The 17,839-nt window shown below is 57.3% G+C and overlaps 1 protein-coding gene across 1 annotated transcript; it reads right to left on the minus strand.

Annotated features, from left to right (window-relative positions):
• Positions 1-1,209: 1,209 nt before the first annotated feature.
• Positions 1,210-14,640, minus strand: PRDM12 (PR/SET domain 12). Its single transcript, XM_075559092.1, has 5 exons — positions 14,418-14,640; positions 12,304-12,494; positions 10,980-11,135; positions 2,886-2,997; positions 1,210-1,613 (listed from the first exon to the last, which is right to left on the minus strand). The coding sequence occupies exons 1-5, from the start codon at positions 14,638-14,640 to the stop codon at positions 1,210-1,212; spliced, it is 1,086 nt and encodes a 361-aa protein (XP_075415207.1).
• Positions 14,641-17,839: the final 3,199 nt, after the last annotated feature.

Raw genomic sequence — 17,839 nt, forward strand, 5'->3', positions numbered from 1 at the left:
ATGCTCCAAGTAGTTTTTATTTTAGAATATAAGAGGTACAAATGTATTTACAGTTATACATATACAATCAAATAATATATATCACAGTTTCGTAAATATCATTTTAGATAAATATTTACAAAGTTAAAGTGACCATTTTGGGGAAGTAGAACACACTTTCTTGAAAACTCTATACATTTTATACTTTTCGTTCTTATTATTATAGTTTATTTTACAAAAACGCCCTACAAGAGATTCCGGTAAGTGACTGCAAAGTGGGAGAGACGACACCAGAGGGCGCGAAAGGCTGAAGTTTGGGGGAAGGGAAGATCAGGTGGGCAGGTGGGCAGGTGGGTCGGGAAACCCTCTGGAAGCTTGTGTTTTCCAGTAGACCAGGAAAAGCCAGGTAGCCTCGAGGGAGGACACGGGGGTGGGCAGTCTTGGCCTAGTCTTGGCCTGTGGCCTAAAGAAGCCATATAGAGGGAAGCCATCTCTTTCCTAAGCAAGAAGTCAGGGCTGAAGGAGGACGGCTTTGGTCCAACTCATTTTACAGATGGGGAAACTGCGGCCTAGAAGGGGTCGTGGCCGTGCCCAGAGTCCCGCCAGTGGATTTATGTGTTACCGCCACCTTCAACTTGCTCGTGCCTCCTTGATCCTCAGGGAGCAAGGTTTCGGGGAGAACAGCCCCAAGTCTCGCTGGGTGGGGTTCTTCTGGTCCACTTCAGCACGCACCCCTCCCCCCCACGACTCTCTAGGTCAAGTCCGTGACTCCCGACGCTGCAGGACACCGGTCCCAGGAGGCAGGCAGGAGGCGCCCGTGGAGCAGTTTCCCTAGCCCGCCACCCTCGTGCCCAAGGCCTCCCATCCGGAGGAGGGAGGATCGGAGGACTCCAAGCCCCTCTCTGCTGACACCAACGAGGAGAATGCCCACCCGACCCGGGCGACCGGCTGGACAGAAAGAAGGAGACGTGGGGTGGGGCGGCCTCCGGGAAGGGGTGGCCAGCTGCGTCCGCTGGGCGGCCTGGGAAAGGGGCGTCGCCCCTCAGGGTCCTTATCTGCAAAACGGGGCAAAGAACGTGCCCGGGGCATCACGTCCGCGGCTCCCCTGCAGCGCCGGGCCCCACGGCCGCGCGGCGGGCACGCAGCCCCGGGCCCTGGCTCCGGCGCCGAGCCCCTCGGGGCGGGGAGGCCGGGGCCCCTGGGCGGGGCGCGCGTGCGCGTGCGCGGCGCTCACAGCACCATGGCCGGCAGGTGGTGCGCGGCCGCGGCGGCGGCAAGAGCGGGCGCGTGCGCGTGCGGCGCGGGCAGCGCGGGCGAGTGCGCCTGCAGCGCGGCGCTGGGCGGCCGGTGGCGCGCGCTCTTCTGGTGGGCGCGCAGGCCAGCCAGCTGCGAGTAGGCGCTCTGGCACACCTGGCACTTGTAGGGGCGCTCGCCCGTGTGCAGGCGCACATGGTTGCGCAGCGTGGACGACTGGCTGAAGCGGCGGTTGCAGAAACGGCACACGAAAGGCTTGTCCAGCGTGTGGATGCGCATGTGCGAGCGCAGGTTGCTGCGCGAGTTGAAGCCGCGGTGGCAGATGACACAGCGCATGCGCCCCGCCGTGCCCGCCGCCGAGTCCGCCGGGTGGAAGTCCTCTGGGCGCGCGGGCCGGGCCCCAGGGGATCGGGGAGGCCGGGGCAGGACGGGGAGAGGGGGGCAGACGAGCAAAGGAAAGACAGAGAGAGCAGCCCAGTTAGAGCCGTTGCCACCAGCCAGACGGCCCTGTCCCCGCACGCACACGCTGCGCTCCGGGCACCCAGCCTGTCTCCCGTTGAGGAAAGGTTAATGGATGGATTGCTCGGGGCGCTGGCAGAGGCATGGGAAGGGCAGCGAAGGGCTGTGGTTGGGGCAGAGTTGGTACCAAATAAGTGACCTCCGAGAGGTGACCACTGAACTTCAGTGTTCTCATCCGTTGTTAAACGGGCCGCTAATTCTACCTACCAGGCTATTCCAGAAGATCATAAGCAGTCGCACCCAGGAAGGCTTACTCTGTAGGAAGCTGGTCACATGACTTGCCTATGCCTGGGGAATGCCTGGGTGTTAGAGGACTTCAGTAAAGAGAAGCTATTATGATAGCTGTCCTCCAAATTGTGTGTGTGTGTGTGTGTGTATCTCTCCCACAAATGTTGACTGAGTGCAAACTAAAGACCAGAGAACTGCACCTAAGATTCCTCACTGAAATTTGTAAGAATTGGAAATCGTGTTAGCAAAACATTAGCTCCTCAGGCATGGGCTCAGCAAGGAATGGTGAGCCTCCTGTTCATCCTCTCTAGAAGCTAGCATCGCAAGGATTTTTGTGAGGGCTCTGTGACCTGATAGCTAGAAACTGTGGCCAGTATTTGGCAAGCTTTTGGACCTGTGCAAATGGTAGCTAAGATGGACAGAGCCCCTCCCTTTACCCCTCCCCTTTATCCGGTTTCTGCTGAGCAGCGCCTGTGTGCCAAGCACACATTGCAGTGAGATGTATATGTTATCAGAGCTGGAAGGGAATGTAGAGGCTATCTTTTCCAGCCGCTTTCCTTCCTTTGGGGAAACCGAGGTACAAAGTCATTCACAAGATTGCACAGTGGAACAAGCACTCCAGTGTCGCCTCCCCTGCCCAGTCCCTTGCTCCTCCTGCCTTTCTAGGCCCTGCTACCTCTCTGGTGTCTCCCCTCTTCCCCTATCTGTCCCCAGGGCAGTCCATCTGTCCAGGAAGCAGGACTTTTCAGCCATGCAGGAATCATGGTGACAGGCTCTAGGGGAATCAACCTCCTCCGACCAGTAGGTCCCATCTGTTTGCTGAGGTCAGAGGCTGGAGCAGGGGCACCAGAGCCTGAGAGCCTCCATGGACCCTTTGTCATCAAGGTCTGGTGAGGACTACCTACCATGCTTGTTCTTTTTCTGCTCCTCCTCCAGGCCGGGCACCCCGGGGATCCCCAGGAAGGTGTTATGCGAGTTCCCATACCACACCAGCAGCTCTTGGTCAGGAGGGATCATCTGCCAGAACAAAGGCAAGAGGAGAGATCAGGGAGGCAGTGGCCAGGAGTGAGAGTCAGGGGTCTGCTGTCATGCCTGACTCCTGCCTTGAAGATATGAGTCCAGCCTCTGCCCTGAGAAAGCCACCAAGCCAGCTAAACCTGCTGCCAGCCAGGTTGATTCTGACTCCCAGTGACCCCATGGCACAGAACTGTGCCAGAGGATTTCTAAGGCTATAGATCTCTTTTTTTCTTTTAAAAATCATTTTATTGGGGGCTCATACAACTCTTATCACAATACATACATCCATCCATTGTGTCAAGCACATTTGTACATTTGTTGCCCTAGTCATTCTCAAAACATTTGCTTTCTACTTGAGCCCTTGGTATCAGCTCCTCATATTTCCCCCTCTCCCCCCCCTCACGAACCCTTGATAATTTATAAATTATTATTTTGCCATGTCTTACACTGTCTGAAGCTGACTACCCCATCATTCTCTTGCTTATTGGTTGGTGAATGCAAAGGGCAGCGTTTGGGTGAGGAGTGACCCACTGCTTACTGCGTGGCACCACCAGGGCTCCTGAGAAAGCCGCCTCAGGGTCTGTTTCCCCTGAGCATCTCCGATGAGCATCTCAGAGGCCTTTGGAATAGATATTCTGCTGCTGCGTCCTCCTCTCCCTGCCCAGGATGCCTCCTCACTTCCACCCTAGCCCCCCAGAGCCACCCCAGGATCTCCAAGCGGACAGCAACAAAGCCCTGCACCCTGCGGAAGCAGCAGAAGATGAGTGGCTAGAAAGCATCTCATCTTACTGAGGGATCCCGGAGTCAGCAATGCCTCAGGGCGCAAGGCTGAACCGGCTGTTTGCAAAGAGCCTGGGCTGTGGGTCACTCTGGGGCACATTTGGCAGCACAACCTGCCTAATAATGTTCCGGAAACCTCTCTCATCCAAAGCACCATACCGAGCACGCTCCTTTCTATCCATCACAGAGTTCATGCAGGCAGGCATCCAGCCACACCAAGCGCACTACCATCATGGCATTCTGACTCATAGGGACCCCAGAGGATAGATTGGAGCTGCTCTCTGGGGGCTCCAAGGCTCTCAATCCTTATGGGAGTGAGCAGACAACCTCATTTTTCTCCTGAGGAGGGGTTGGTAGCTTTGAATCATTGAACTTGTGGTTCGTAGTTCTCTGTATAACCCGCAGTACACTACGGCTCCTTCTAGCATATCGCAAATGCTAAAAAGAAAACAAAACAAACGAACCTTTTGGTTGGTGAATACCTCCCACCTCAGGAAATATGGGGGAGCACTCAAAATCCGTGTCCCCTTGTCCTAAGTCTCTGAGTGGCAGGACAGGGGCTCTGCTCTTCTCCGGTAAGGAGCTGCCCCAGGGAAGACACGAAGGCTGTGGGTCGGAAGTGATCACAGAGGGAAGGCAGTCTGACCGACCATAAGCCCCACTCTTCAGGGAACCCCTGGGGAACTGCAGCCAGTGAAGATCAGTTACACATCCTGAGAAGAGAATCTTCAGGCCCAGACCAGGCAGAGCCAAGGAGAGGGGACATCCCATCGCCACCCTAAAGCCTAGATCCAGAAGAGCTGGCTTCAGCACAGCCCTGGGGACACACTGCTCTACGTGCAGGGAGCTGGGCAACCACAGGAAATGGCAGCCGGGTTTTCTTGTTAGGTTCTGTCTTCTCTGAAGCCCAAAAGGGCTTCTATTCCCCGGCCCGAGGAGCTCCCGTTCCCTTAGGTCCATTCTGGACTGTAGAGCCCTCCCACACGCAGAAGCCTATCTGGTCACCACACCTCCCCTCCTCTGCAAGAATCTCAGCCTGGCCAGAGCCAAGAAGACGGTCTGAACTGCACAGAGAACTCACTCAGCCTGGAAAGGTCACGAGAGGAGGGCATGGGAGAAAGAAAACAGGTCCTGAAAAAGACCCTCAGTGACCCCATCCTCCTGCACCTCACCAGCCCCCTGCTCACCCAAAGCCCCAGCCTGAGGGGAGCACAGAAAGGCTTGGGGTCTGGTGAGCTAGAGGGCAGGCAGAAGGCACCCCGGCAACATGGTGGGATGGGAGCTCAACTGTGGGCCAGCCACGTGTCCTTCCTCAGCCCCCAGTGAAAGCAGGCAGAATCTGGCATGGCAGGGAATGCCCCTGGGACCCCTCTGGTCACGCATAGTCCTGGCTGCCATAAAGGGAGCGAACAGTGCAGAGCTGGGGGCCCGTGCTGGAAAGGAGCAGAGAACGGTGTGTTTTCTGCGAACCTCCTAGAAAAGTCGAGGCTAGACCTCAGATTCTGAAAGAGAAATCCATTGTGAAGGAAGCTCTATTGGCACAAGATGTCGAGATGGACCTTGACTGACCTCAGCAAGTCACTTCACCCCCCTGACCTTGTCCCCTCTAACAAAGGGGTTGGGGAGCACGACTCTAAGACCGATTGTAAGCCACCTCCAGCACAGACCCACACTCTGGCTTCAGTTCTGAGAAGAAAGCAGACATTTAATGCCTGGGGTTCTTCTACCCCGACCCCCCGCCCCCCCCGCCCCCCGTGATGGTAGGACTACCCTCCTTCAGGGGATGGCGCCAGAGAGGGTTCTGACTTAGGGCCTGGAGTCAGCCAGGTCGGGGTTCACTCAGGAGCCCCACTTGCAGAGTCTATTGTGGCTTTGTACAAGCTGCCTCTTATCATTGTGCCTCAGTTTCCTCAAGAGTAAAATGAAGACAGCTCCATGACTCCTGTCTCTCCCAGTACTTGTTGGGTTCAGCAGGGCCTCCCACGTGAAGCTCTTTACACAATTGGTACCCAGCAGTACTTGTCATAAAATAATAATAATAACTTGGGGGGATACCTCAAGTCTGGACCTCTGGTCTCTCCCTGCTCCAGGGCACCCCTCATCTAGACACCCCACCTCTCAGAGAAGCTGGCAGCAGGTCGCTGGTGGACACGTTCCCACGGGTTGCAGGCTGGCTGGGGCTTTGTCTTTGGTGTCTAACAAAAGCCCAGGTTGATCCCCGAATGCCCAAAGGACAGCAGCCACTCTCCAGGGGCAGTAGGTGGATTCCGGGCTCTATCTACCCCTGGGAGAGGAACCTTCTCCCCACGGGTCAGCTGTGGGAGGTGAGGGTCAGAAGTGAAGATGCATGTTGTCCTTGACCTTGACGGCCAGACCTTAACCTTGACGTCCAGACTGGAGGTCTAAGTAGAACGTCTAAATCAACACCAGCCTTTTCCTTTTAACCAACCATAGCCATTATTGCTAAGCATCGAGATGCTTTGAATCACAATCATTGTAATCTTGCCGAATGGGGATCAGAGTCAAGAACATCTGGAACCACACACCCTGGCTCTTATGATTCAGAGTGGCTCTTTGGAAGGCTCTTTTCCAGGCAAGAGCTTCCGTGGTGGCCGTTTCAGCATGAGAGTGAGCTACATTATTTACGAGCCAATTTTCTACCACACTCAAACACATTTTACTAATTTCCAAAATGAAGCCAGTGATGCAAGCACACGGACAAAAACGTGTAATGATGTCAGAGGGCATTTAAGGAGAAGTAACCCTCCCCCTGCTCTGCCTGCCCAGCCGCTGTCACGGGTTTCCTGTGCATTTTCCCCTAGAAGGCTTTGCCATGTTGAGACCTTTTTATTTAATGCTGATTTCAAGTTCATGGACAACGGTGTGATAGACAGAGGCATTTCATTTTCTGTAGGATATGTCCAACTTTTGAAGAAGAAGAAAGGAGGAGGAGAAGGGTACATTACTTTTGTTAAAAATCAACATGTTTTTGTTTGTTTTTAAAAATAAAAATCTGAAAAAAATAAAAAATAAAAATCTGTGAAGAAGCTACTGGACTTGAGTAGCGCGCCTAGCCGCAGGCAGCCAGGAGTCACAGGCTCTTGAACCTGCATCAGAGAAGGTGGCTTGCACAGAACTGGGGACCACTGTCCCCAGGATCAGGAGCCTCCCTCAGCCTTTCAGAACCCTGACAGGCTCTCGCCCTGACTCCTGGTCTCTCCCTCCAGACACCCCACATTCAGACAGCACTGTGATCAAGCCCCAGAGAACCTAGTTTTCTCCCTGACACATCCTAGCGCTACCATCGGAGACTGCCTCAGTCCTACCAGCCGACTGCTTAAATGCTGACAACAGCCACACCACGTCCCCTCATAAGCACCGTTTCTTCACAGCCTGCACCCAGGCCCAGCTGGCTGAGCTCTTTCCAGGGGCTCATCAGCATTGTTTGTGCGGGAGCAGGGGGTGCTCAGGACCCACAAAGCAGTTCCCAAAGGAGCCAGGTCTGCCCCCAGACTATCCATGCCACCAACACTCTGGAGAACATGAGTGCGCCAGTTATCCATGCCACGATGGCTCAACTCCTGTTTCTTCACCTTCCCCATCAGCCCAGCCGTTCTGTCCCGCCTTGCTTTCGGGGTTTTTATTAGACATTGAAAATGGATTGGGGGGAGGGAGACTGGTTTGTTTTCCTAATATAAATTCATGTCACACGATGGAACATGCTCCCTGGGGGCCCAGAGGCCACCCCTGAGTGGTACAGCAACCCTCTACTAGGAGGATCTCAGCGTCATCTGGGCGGACATCAATTTCCATTGTATCACAGATGTCCTGACATAGCAATTAATAGAGCTCCAACAAATAGATATTGGCAAGGGAGGCCACATGGCGAGGTGCTCAAGAGATCCAGCTTGGGGGTCAGAGAGGCCGACGTTCCAATCACAGTTCAACAATGGATCTCTTTCCACCGTGGTTTCCTCGTCAGGCCAATGGGGACCCTCACAGAAAGTACCTAAAGGGGCTGAGGCGGTTTTCTTGTTTAAAAATAAAAGTAGCCAAGGGTCTTAGCCTGGTGTGTGTTCCACAATACTAATGTTGCTTATTATTTATAACCAGGGAGCCTCAGCTGTAACCCCCCGATACGCCAGCTCAGAGGAGAGTATACGGAGGAAGGCAAAGCAGAGGGAAGAAAACCGGCATGTCCAATCAGGACCCAGCAACTTGCCAAGAATCGAGAAGAGAGCATCTCTCAGAATAGTCCTCCCGATTATGAAATCCAAAGCTTGAATACATTATGGCTAGATCCTTTTCTCACGTTGGTTTTTAAAAGTCAGACAAGGTCTGGGGAGACCTTTATCCCGGCAGAGCTGGGTCCCTGTGCGCTCCCCTTTCAAGTCAGCCCCCAATCACCTGCAGGAAGACTCTCAGGCATTCAGTATTCTGCATCCATTTATTAAGTGCCAGCCATCCGGCTGAGCACTCTCTGCACAGGACGTTTTCAGCACCTGGGACCAAGCGAGCTTCAATTGACTCAGCCTGCTGCAAAGCCTGCCTGGAGAGTCTCCACAGAAGGACAGTACCTTTGTCTCTTTGGGAGCGATGCTCTTTTGTATTTGTGGGCATCTTTTAGTGCGTCAATAGAATACGCTGCCTCTGGAAGAAAGATGTTCCTTCTCCCCTTTCAGGAGCCCTGGTGACACAGTAGGTCAAGCCACTAACTGCAAGGCGGGAGCAGCGATTCCAACCCCCTGTCTGTTCCTTACAGAGATTTCTAGTCTCAGAGACCCTGCGGGGGCAATCCACTCTGTCCTATGGGGTCCCCGTGAGTCAGAATCCACTGGACAGCAATAGATGGGTTCCCAATTTTTGGCAAGCAATAGGTGATAGTTATGAGATATAAGTAACAGTCCTGAGTCTAAGAAGACAGATCACTGAATTGTCCCTCTCCTTGCTTCACCTGCACACAGCGCACACACACACTCATGTGCATGCACACGCATACAGAGGCACACACAGAAAATGGCTGATTTAGTTCACAGCCATCTAGAGAGCCATCTAGGGGAGCAGCGGTGTCTTCTGCTGGTGCTCTGAGCCTTGGACCGGCCACACGGGTGGCCGCACACACTGGACACACAGTTTGCCTGGCATGTGAACTCCAGCACCCTGACAGACCCAGGTAGGTCTGAGAACACCGCCACCAAGAAAAACGTGCCCAACTCGGTTTATTAAAAGAAAAAAGGGTGCTAGTTTGTGATGCCTGATCTCGCACTCCAACATTGGCATGTGGTCCTTCTGGGTAGGTCTACTAATTCTATCAAAGCATTCATAGCCAGATTGGTGATATTATAGCCACACGGATAACTCTATATCAGGAAATAAATGTACATGTGTAGAAATATGTATGCCATTGCACATCTCACATAGAGTTGTTCCTGGATCTTCTTTTGTCAGCTTTATTTCTGATGAAATAACAAGCCTTTTTTCATTTGTGACTCTTAACCAGCCAGAACCTCCTTGGAGATAGTCCGTAACCACCTTTCCCTCTGCCTGTGGGCTTCTGGATCGGCTTTTGGTTTGGTGTGACCTGCACGGAGAGCTGAGGTCCAGGCACCCTCGTCTGCCCATTTGGATGCTCTCTTGTCAAAAGGATGTAGGCATTCGGAGTCTGTCTCCTCCTCGGTGTGTGTGTGTGTGTGTGTGTGTGTGTGTGTGTGTGAGAGAGAGAGAGAGAGAGAGAGAGGTATGTGGCCTGAGCATGTGTCCCCCATTTCATCTGTGTTAGGATGGCTGGAAGGATTACTCAAATGTGTGTGTGTATGAAGTGGGGGATAAGGATCAAAGAAGCGGGGTTCAGGTGCACCTGTTGCCATTCTAAGCTATCTGGCGGTGATGATCCCCTAGAGTGGTGGCCTGGTCAGTAGGCCACAGAAGCCATCCCTACCGTGGGCTTGGGTCAAACTCACTCCTATCTCACATTGTCTCACCTCTCGCTTCTCAGCTCCCTTGCCTTTTCCTTACCCTCCATTCCTGCCTGCCCACCCCCCCCCAGTACTGCCCCCCTGCTCCCCAGCCACATCAGGGCTCAGACAAAGCCCTTTCCACCACCATCCTAGGGAAATTCCCCGTGGTCTGGTCATTCAGGAATAAACCTAAGTCCAGGGGTAGGGTGAGCCTCCGCCCTAGGCTCCATGGTGGCCAGAAAGAGCCTGAGACTCTGCATTCCAGGGACAAAAAAGGCCATGGAAGAAGGAAATCCCTCCTCAGGCCCTGCTCCTCCAGGGCACCTCACAGCTCTCGCAGGCTCACTGCATGGAGCAGGACCAGAGGGAGTGGTGGGAGCATAATTCTTCGACTAGAGAATTCAGGGCAGCTGGTCCTCAGGCACCTGCTTTTTTTGCCTCTGCCCCCGCATTTCCCCCTGCTCCATCCTACCCTGCCTCTGCCCATGGTTGAAGCCCTCCCAGGCCAGGTCTGTCTGAACCCTCAGGCCCACTTCTTGGTAGGAAGTAGCCTGCCCTCAGCCTTTCTCTCACTGAGAAGGCTCACACATGTGAGCACTAAGCCTCTCCTGGGTGCTCTGGAAAAGTCCTTCCATCGTCCAGCTGCCAAGTGAGACTCAGTTGTCCTGTCTGTAAACCGCACATAACCGCAGAGTTCTCCGCAGAACTCTGTCTATCTGTGTGTGTCTCCCTCTGTCTGCCTGTCTCTCTCTCTCTCTCTCCTAAACCATCAGATTAGTTATCCTGGACTCTAGAAGACGTCTGACACAGGGAAGGAAGGTTTTGACTATGTCATTACCTCAGTGTCATGGGTGCAGAAGGGTCAGTGTTCTCTCTCTCTCTCTCTCTCTCTCTCTCTCTCTCTCTCTCTCTCTCTCTCCCCCTCCCGCCCCCCACCCAAATGCTTTCCCTGGGTTGCCTTCGTGCACCCCAGCCTCCGGTGCTTTGTGACCTTTGAAACCCACGTCACCCTCGGCAGACATCCAAGGACCTCACCATCGAGGCCCGTGACTCTCATAATAGCAAAAATTACATCCTTTCTGATCACCAGCCGGGAGCTTCCCACAGGAGCCATAGTCTAGGAAGCCCCATGGGCAGGGCCCACAGAATCAAGGCCTTTGGATCTCTCATTTCTATGTCCACATGGGGACACACACACACACACACACACACACACACACACACACAATCCCCACCTGCGCTCACCTCGATGGCCTTATAGAAGATGCTGGTGCCAATCTGGACCACCTCCAGGTTCTGTTCCTGTTCATTGCGGGCACACTTGATGTAAGTCATCCAGCTTCGGTGGTCCTCCTGGCTGGCATCAATGAAGTAGCGCACCGTGCCGTCCTCATTGAACACCTGGGTGCAGGTAGAATGGGGACCAGGTAAGGCAGGGCTGGGTCCACATGCGCTGCCCATGGTCTGGGCCCAGTCCCCTGCTGGGTGCATCCTAATACACCCTTTCTAACATCCTTGAAACAGCCCTAGGAAGTGAATAGAACTAGTATCAGCTCTGTTTTCCAGCTGGGGGAGGGGGCTCACAGAAGAGAGGGGACTTGTCTGAATCCGTCCAGAGAGCCCCACAAGCTGACCATGATGTATTCCTGCGGCCGTGTCCTCCCTGATACAGAAATGGGCCTCCAAAGGACCCTTGGCTAGGCTAAGTGGCCTCCAGCTACTTCTCTCCCCCACCCCAGGGGGAATGTGTCCAGGCTCAGAGCAGGGGGAGAACTGGCTAGAACCTCAGAGGGGACCTGAGAACCTGGCAAGGAAGACAGGCCCAATCTTCTCTTGGCCACACTTCACCCCTTTTGTGGGAGCTGCCAGGGCCAGAGGCAACACCACACCCCGACTTCCTAACCCAACAATAGCCAGGAGAAGGCAACCACTGGCCCCAGACCTCCCAGGGAGGAGAAAGTGGGGCGGGAGAGGCCTCTGGGCTGTCTGGCCCTGTTTCTGTTCTCCTGCTCCTCTAACTAGCTGAAAGGTTAGTTTCCTTGACCTCACCTGGGGGATCTACTCTGATGGGGGAGCAGGGGAAGGGGCTAAGGAGAATAAGGAGATGGGATCTAATTAGGGAGAGTCCAGGGGAGGCATGGATGAATGCGGTTGGTTGGGTGTCTGGTGGTGCCAGCTCACAGCAGGGAAACCTGCCTCTCAGCGTCTCAGCGTGCCCTGCCTGTGAAGTGGGGCTAAAAGTTGTCCTGCTGACAGGCTTGTGGAAGGAAGGCCAGATTTTTCTGAACAGGACTATGTCCAGGCCCAGATTTGCTTGAGGTTTAAGTGGCATGGGGGAACGTTATCCCAAAGCGCAAGGTTTGGGGGGAGCCTCTATGTGGGGCGAACTCCAGGGCTTGGGCGTGCAAGGTATGAGTGTCCGGCCTCCCGCGGGTATAGCGTCTGCCGCTCTGGCTGGCTCCCGGGACAGCTACGCTGCCTGGCCGCCGAAGCCCGCGGTCCCAGCGGTGAGCCGCCGCCCTTTTGCTGCGGCCGGTTCGCGCCGCCCTCTCCCCCAGCGGGCCTGTACCTCCCACATGAGATTGTTGTTCTTGCAGATGTCCACGTGCTCCGGGGCGATGACGCGGCCCGTGAAAGGGCCCATCTCGGTGCCCGCCTTGATCCAGGTCTTGGAGAAGATGCCCAGGCCCTCGCCCGGGATGGAACTTTGCGCGATGATCACCTCGGCCGGCAGCACCAGGCTGGACAGCTTCTGCACCTCTGTGGCCGCGGAGGCAAGGGACGCAGTCAGAGACCGAGGCTAGCAAGGGGCGAGACTTCCCGGTTCAGGCCGCGCTGCCCTGTCCTGCCCTACCCTGCCAACCCTAAATGGGTCCTCCGCTCTATGTGTGTTGGGGGGCAGCGCGGCTGGGGCGTTTGCATCTCGTAGACCCTCTGCGCTCTCCAAATTTAGGTGGGGCGTTGGGAATCGTTTCTAGATGTTTGTTTCTAGACTCAATCTCTAGGCGCGCGCCCAGACACAGACGCTAAAAAGTTTAAAAGGAGCCGAGTCGATTGAAGGCGTCGTTTTATAAATGGAGAAACTTCGGCGGAGGTGACGGCCGCCAACCCCGTGCGTGTGCTGCCCACAGGCCCTAGGCGCCCACTGAGCCTCCCGAATCCCGGTCGACTCAGGCTGCTGGCGGGGGACCCGGGACGCAGACAGGGGCTCTGGTTTCTTTTTGGTTCTGGGAGGCCCGGCTTATTCGGGTGGGTTGACAGCTCCAGGAACAGATCTGGGGGGATGGGGGAAGGTGGAGGGATGGGGTATGTGATGCGCGGAAGGCAAGGCGGTGCAGAGAGCTCGCTGCGGGGGGGGCCCCCCCGGAGCGCCAGAGTTCGCCTCTGCGCCCAGGCCTCCAACGGGGCTAGGCTTCCAGGACCTCTGGGCGTGGGCTGCGCTCACAGGTGAGGTTCTGGGCAGCAAGGACTCGCCCGTCCTTTGCCCGCAGTGCGGGGACTGCAGCCGCGGGGCTCGGGGATTGGCCTCCGCAGCAGTCAGTGAGCCTGGGCTCCCGGGTGCCAGATAGGGTGGTGTCCGGCTCGGACGAGCCCTGCAGTGGCCTCTCTGGGCGGAGAAGAGCCCAGGCGCCCCCCCACCCCCTCGCCCCCGGGACCCCCGCCCAGGCTGAGCAGCGAGGGTGGAAGCGGCGAGGCCCACAGAGGCGGCCTTCTTGTCTTACAAGGTTTCCTTCTAAGCTACCTGGGAAAATACCCGGCGAGCGGGCCGGCTGAAAGAGGGGGTTAAACGGTGTCCATTGCGGCGCGGCCGGCAATTTGTCACGCTGTTAAAGTGATCGCATTCATTCGCTCCATTCGAAAGAAATTGCTAATTCTAAATTCATTAGCCCTGGAAGAATGCTGTAGCAGTAAATTGCAGCCCACTGCGGAGGGGACTTGTTTAAAAGGGGCCGAGGAATTCTCCTTACAAAAAGGGGGATTAGATGGTTGACATAGCGTGAATGGAAGTGGAATTAGTCTTCACGGTAAATTAGGAGAGGAACAGAAATCGTGAAGGAGGAAGAGAGGGCGACGCGCAGAGATGCCGGCGCTGGGGAAAGATATTGTTTGCGGGTTGATGAATGAGGAATAAGAACTTGAGACGTCTTAAAGAAAAGAAACTTTTCTCGCTCCCTCTTTCTCTCGCTCGCTCTCTGCTCGGCTTTTTCTCCCGGGGCTGCCCGCCCGCCCGCCCGCCCCCGCCCCAGCCCCCGCTGCCTTTTAAAGTTCCTGGTTTAAGTGGGAACTTTCGCGGGTCAAGCCCAAGTTAACTAAATGAATTTAAAACCCCTTCTTTTTGAGTCAACTGCTATTACACGCCTAGTAAGGCTTTAAATGCCGGGAACCCGCTGGCTCTAAAGGCGGGGGAGGGGCTGTCAGAGGGGGACTCCGGGGCCGGGCGTCCTGGACTCGCGCGGCTCCCTTCTTCCAGCTTCGCGGAGCGCGGTGGGGTGGGGCTGGTGGGGGGGGGGGCGGATACGGCATGGCCGGCCTGGACTGCTGACATCCAGGGAAACTGAGGCTCTGGGTGCGTCAGGGCGGGAGGCCAAGAGCCCCAAGGTCCCTGCTCCCTCTGGTGTGGTGACTTCGGTCGGGCCAGGGCTCGGGGTGGGGTGACGGGTGGGCCCCAAGGGCAAGGCTCACCTCCTGAGAACGATTGCGCCAGGACCTCCGCTGTGAAGGCCGTCTTGGGACTGGCGTGGTGGCTCTTGTCCTCGAAGAGCTGCTCGCCCAGGACGTTGCGCCAGCGTCCGTACAGGAAGCTGTGCAGGATGTCGGAGGTGATGACCTCGGCCAGCGCCAGCCCCGGGGCCTTCAGCCCCGTCTTGAGCACCAGGGCCTCAGCCGGGAGCACGGAGCCCATCATGGGCGGCCCGGGGCTGGCGGGCGCCTGGAGACGGACGGCAGGCCGCGCGCGCCGACGCGGGGCTGTGGCGGGCGAGAAGGGAGATGTGGAGAGGAGAGGGCTGCGAGCGAGGAGGAGCAGGAAGAGGCGCCGGGGGAGGACGAGGCGGGAGGGAGCGGGAGGAGAGGGGGTGGCTGGGAGGAGAGCGAACGACGGGGAGAGAGGCAGAGAGCTGGAGAAGCCCGCGGGGATGCCAGAGGCGGTGCGGAGGGCGAGAGAGCCCTGGGTGGAGGCGGAGGCGGGTGCGGGGTTGCCGAGAGGGTGGGAGGAGGGTGGCCGGCTGCGGAGGGACGGCTGCGCAGGGCTCTGGGACGCGCGCTCGCCTCTCGCACACCCAGCCCGGACGGTTTTCCCCCTTGGCAAAATCTCAGTGCCTTTTATAGGAGCCGCAGTGACCCTCCTAATTGGTTATTAATGACCCCCTGACGTCGGAGGACAGACTTGTTGTACCCAGCCGGGCTCCAGCAGCCTTCGCCTCCGGAGCGCGAGGGGCGGGGGCGCGCGGGCAGTTCGGTACCTTCTCCTCCCCTCCCGGCCCCTCCCGGCCCTTCCTCCCCACTCCTCCTCCTCTCCCCGTGGGAAGCGAGGCTCAGCCCTTGGTGAGGAGAGGAAGGCACCAAGCCAAGGTGGGGGGCTCGGCAGGCTGTAGGGCCTCCACGAGGCAAGAGGGGACGACTGGCTTGGGCCCTGGTGTGCCCCTGCGCGCACCCCAGGCCATGTCAGTGAGGTCTGCATTCACCTTCGGGGCTTTGCCTGGTCCAGCCTGGCTCGCGCACTCCCCGCCTGGCTGGGCTCCGCTGTCCTCTACGCCCCAGGCTGCGGAGGGCGCCCCGGAGCCCGCAGCCACTCCATTGGGCTGCGCGGACCTCCTGCGCAGAGGATGCCTCAGTAACAGACGCTTCGCTTCAAACGGGCCGGGCCACACCGCGCTAATCCCCTCCAGGTTGGCATGCTGCCCCGCTGCCAGCCTGGGACTGCAGCCGCCGTCGGGGCTGTGGCCCGCCCCGAACGGCTTGGCTGTTGGCAGACTCCGGGCCCCACGGATCTAGGTCACAGGTGGAAAGAGCGGACTGGGATCCGCATTGGTTGCCAGTTGTTTAGTAGAAAATGTTTTCTTGGGGGTTACACCTTATTTGTGGTGTGGGTGTGTGTGTGTGTGTGTGTGTGTGTGTGTGTGTTGGGGGACCCGTTCCCCAGCGAACACTCAGAACCTTCTAGCATTTCCTGGCCGAGTGAAGCTGCTACGGGGCTTGCTTGGGGCAGGGCCTCGTGGCTTCTGGCACAGTCGCGACCTAGGGAGGGCCACACCTGTGCCCACAGTTTCCTTCTAGACTCCTAACTCTCTTTCGCTTCCTGTGTCCCTGTCCTCTTTCCCTCGCCCTTTCTCTCCTCTCCGTCTACATCGCCCTCTGGTAGAAAGTCTGCCAGGAGGGTCCTAGGCACAGCTGTTAGAGTGCCTGACATGGAGACCCTTTCTAGAGATGCCATGCCCAGCACGGCAGGAAGAGCATTGCTCCGGCGGCAGCGGGACACTGTGTGTGTGTGTGTGTGTGTGTGTATGTGTGTGTGTGAAAGAGAGAGAGAGAGAGATGGGACACCTGCCAGATCTTCGGCCCCTCCCCCTCGGGAGGATCCTGACCGGGAGGCTCAGGTTTTCGGGATCTGCAGGCGGGCGTGGGAGGCTCAGAGTAGATCTTAGTCCCCAGGCCTTTTCCTCAGTGTGGGGCCTGGAACCAAGGGCCTGCCGCCTGGCTTCCCAACTAGTGAACCCACTGGCCTGGGCAAAGAGTCCCTTCCCATGCGAAGTCAGCTTTCCGCCTGACGGCCACGGATCCGAGACCCTGCGCACCGGTTCCCATCTCAGGGCTAGCGTCTGGGTGTCGGGACCAGGCGCCCGCCGCCACCGCCAGCATTCAAAGGCGGCATTAGGATGTCGACGCCACGCGGACGCTCGGGCCGCTGTCCGCGGCTGAAGGCCCGACCGTCGGGCCCGGCACCAGCAGAGGGCAGCGCTGCGGAGCAGCGAGCGCATACAGCCCGGTGGGCGCCCGAACCGCCGTGCCCGCGCAGCTGTCGGTGACTGGCGCCAGGGCTGGGGGCACGCTCTAGAGGGGACGTACGCAGTCCGATGGCTGCGGGCCCCGGCAGCCTCGCCGGCGGCGCTCGACTCCTGGTTTCTCCCAAGGCTCGCTGAAGAGGCGGATAGCACCGATCGGAAGAGACTCCATCCGGGCGAGCAGCCAGGAGGCCAGTGATCTTCAGCCAAGCTCGGAGCCCACCTCGGCGCCACGGGAGGCCGGAGCGGCAATGGGACTGCTGTGTGTCTATGGGACTTCCCTTCACCTCTCCGGGCCTCAGTTTACCTGCCCGTACAGTGGTTTGGATTGAACGTTATGAATTGAGATTTCTTCTCCATTTGTCTGTCTTAGGATCAGGCCACTTGCCCCTAAAGCCCCACGGATTTCGCCAATGTTCAGTCTCCCCCTAAGGAGAAACAGTCCCTTTACCCTGTGGCGCAGTGTTTAGACGGTGCCCTCCCCTCCCTGATTCCAGATGCCACAGGGCTGCTGGGTGGAGTAGAAAGAGAGCCTAGAACCGCTTGTGCGCCCCGCGGGCGTCTCCACTGCATTCTCGAAGTTTGTCCTTCTGGCCTGGGAGGCAGACACATCCCGACAACACTCCAAGGAAAGGACATTCATGGGAAGCACCCTAGTCTCCGGTCCATTGGAATTGGGGCGCAAGTTTTCTGCGCTCACTGGGATGGAGAGGGGGGAGTTGCATGCAGGTTGTGGGTCCCGGGTGCGTTTTGCACTGGAGTTCAGGAGCGGAATGTGCGCTCCTTGCCCCTTCCTCTGTCCAGCCTGCCACCGGCCCTAGCTAGCAGGCGCCGGCCCCCTAGGCGCCCGCAGACTCAGGCTCCGAGAGCTCTTTAATATTCATGGGCGTTAATAGAGAGGCCCCCAGTATATCCGTCCATTGTGGGCAGCTCGTAGAGCTTGAATAGGCCCCGGCCCCCTTTCTCCCGCTCGGCTTCCCGAGGGGCCAGGCCAGGAGTGAATGGCCCCGCTTCCCGCCCCGCGCCCCCTCCCCCTAGTGGGGAGAACATCTTTATCCCCGCCGTGGCTGCCTCTGCAGCCGCTGGGGCCCCCATTCACGCGGC

Source organism: Tenrec ecaudatus, chromosome 10 (assembly GCF_050624435.1).
Source record: "Tenrec ecaudatus isolate mTenEca1 chromosome 10, mTenEca1.hap1, whole genome shotgun sequence".
NCBI lineage: Eukaryota > Metazoa > Chordata > Mammalia > Afrosoricida > Tenrecidae > Tenrec > Tenrec ecaudatus.

Bases quoted from the DNA above. Each gene is read 5' to 3' on its own strand.
- PRDM12 (XM_075559092.1), bottom strand. From the start codon at position 14,640: ATGATGGGCTCCGTGCTCCCGGCTGAGGCCCTGGTGCTCAAGACGGGG. The intron at 12,495-14,417 runs GTGAGCCTTGCC...CCGCGGCCACAG, and splicing joins GGCGCAATCGTTCTCAGGAG to AGGTGCAGAAGCTGTCCAGC. The intron at 1,614-2,885 runs GTAGGTAGTCCT...CCGCGCGCCCAG, and splicing joins GCAGAAAAAGAACAAGCATG to AGGACTTCCACCCGGCGGAC.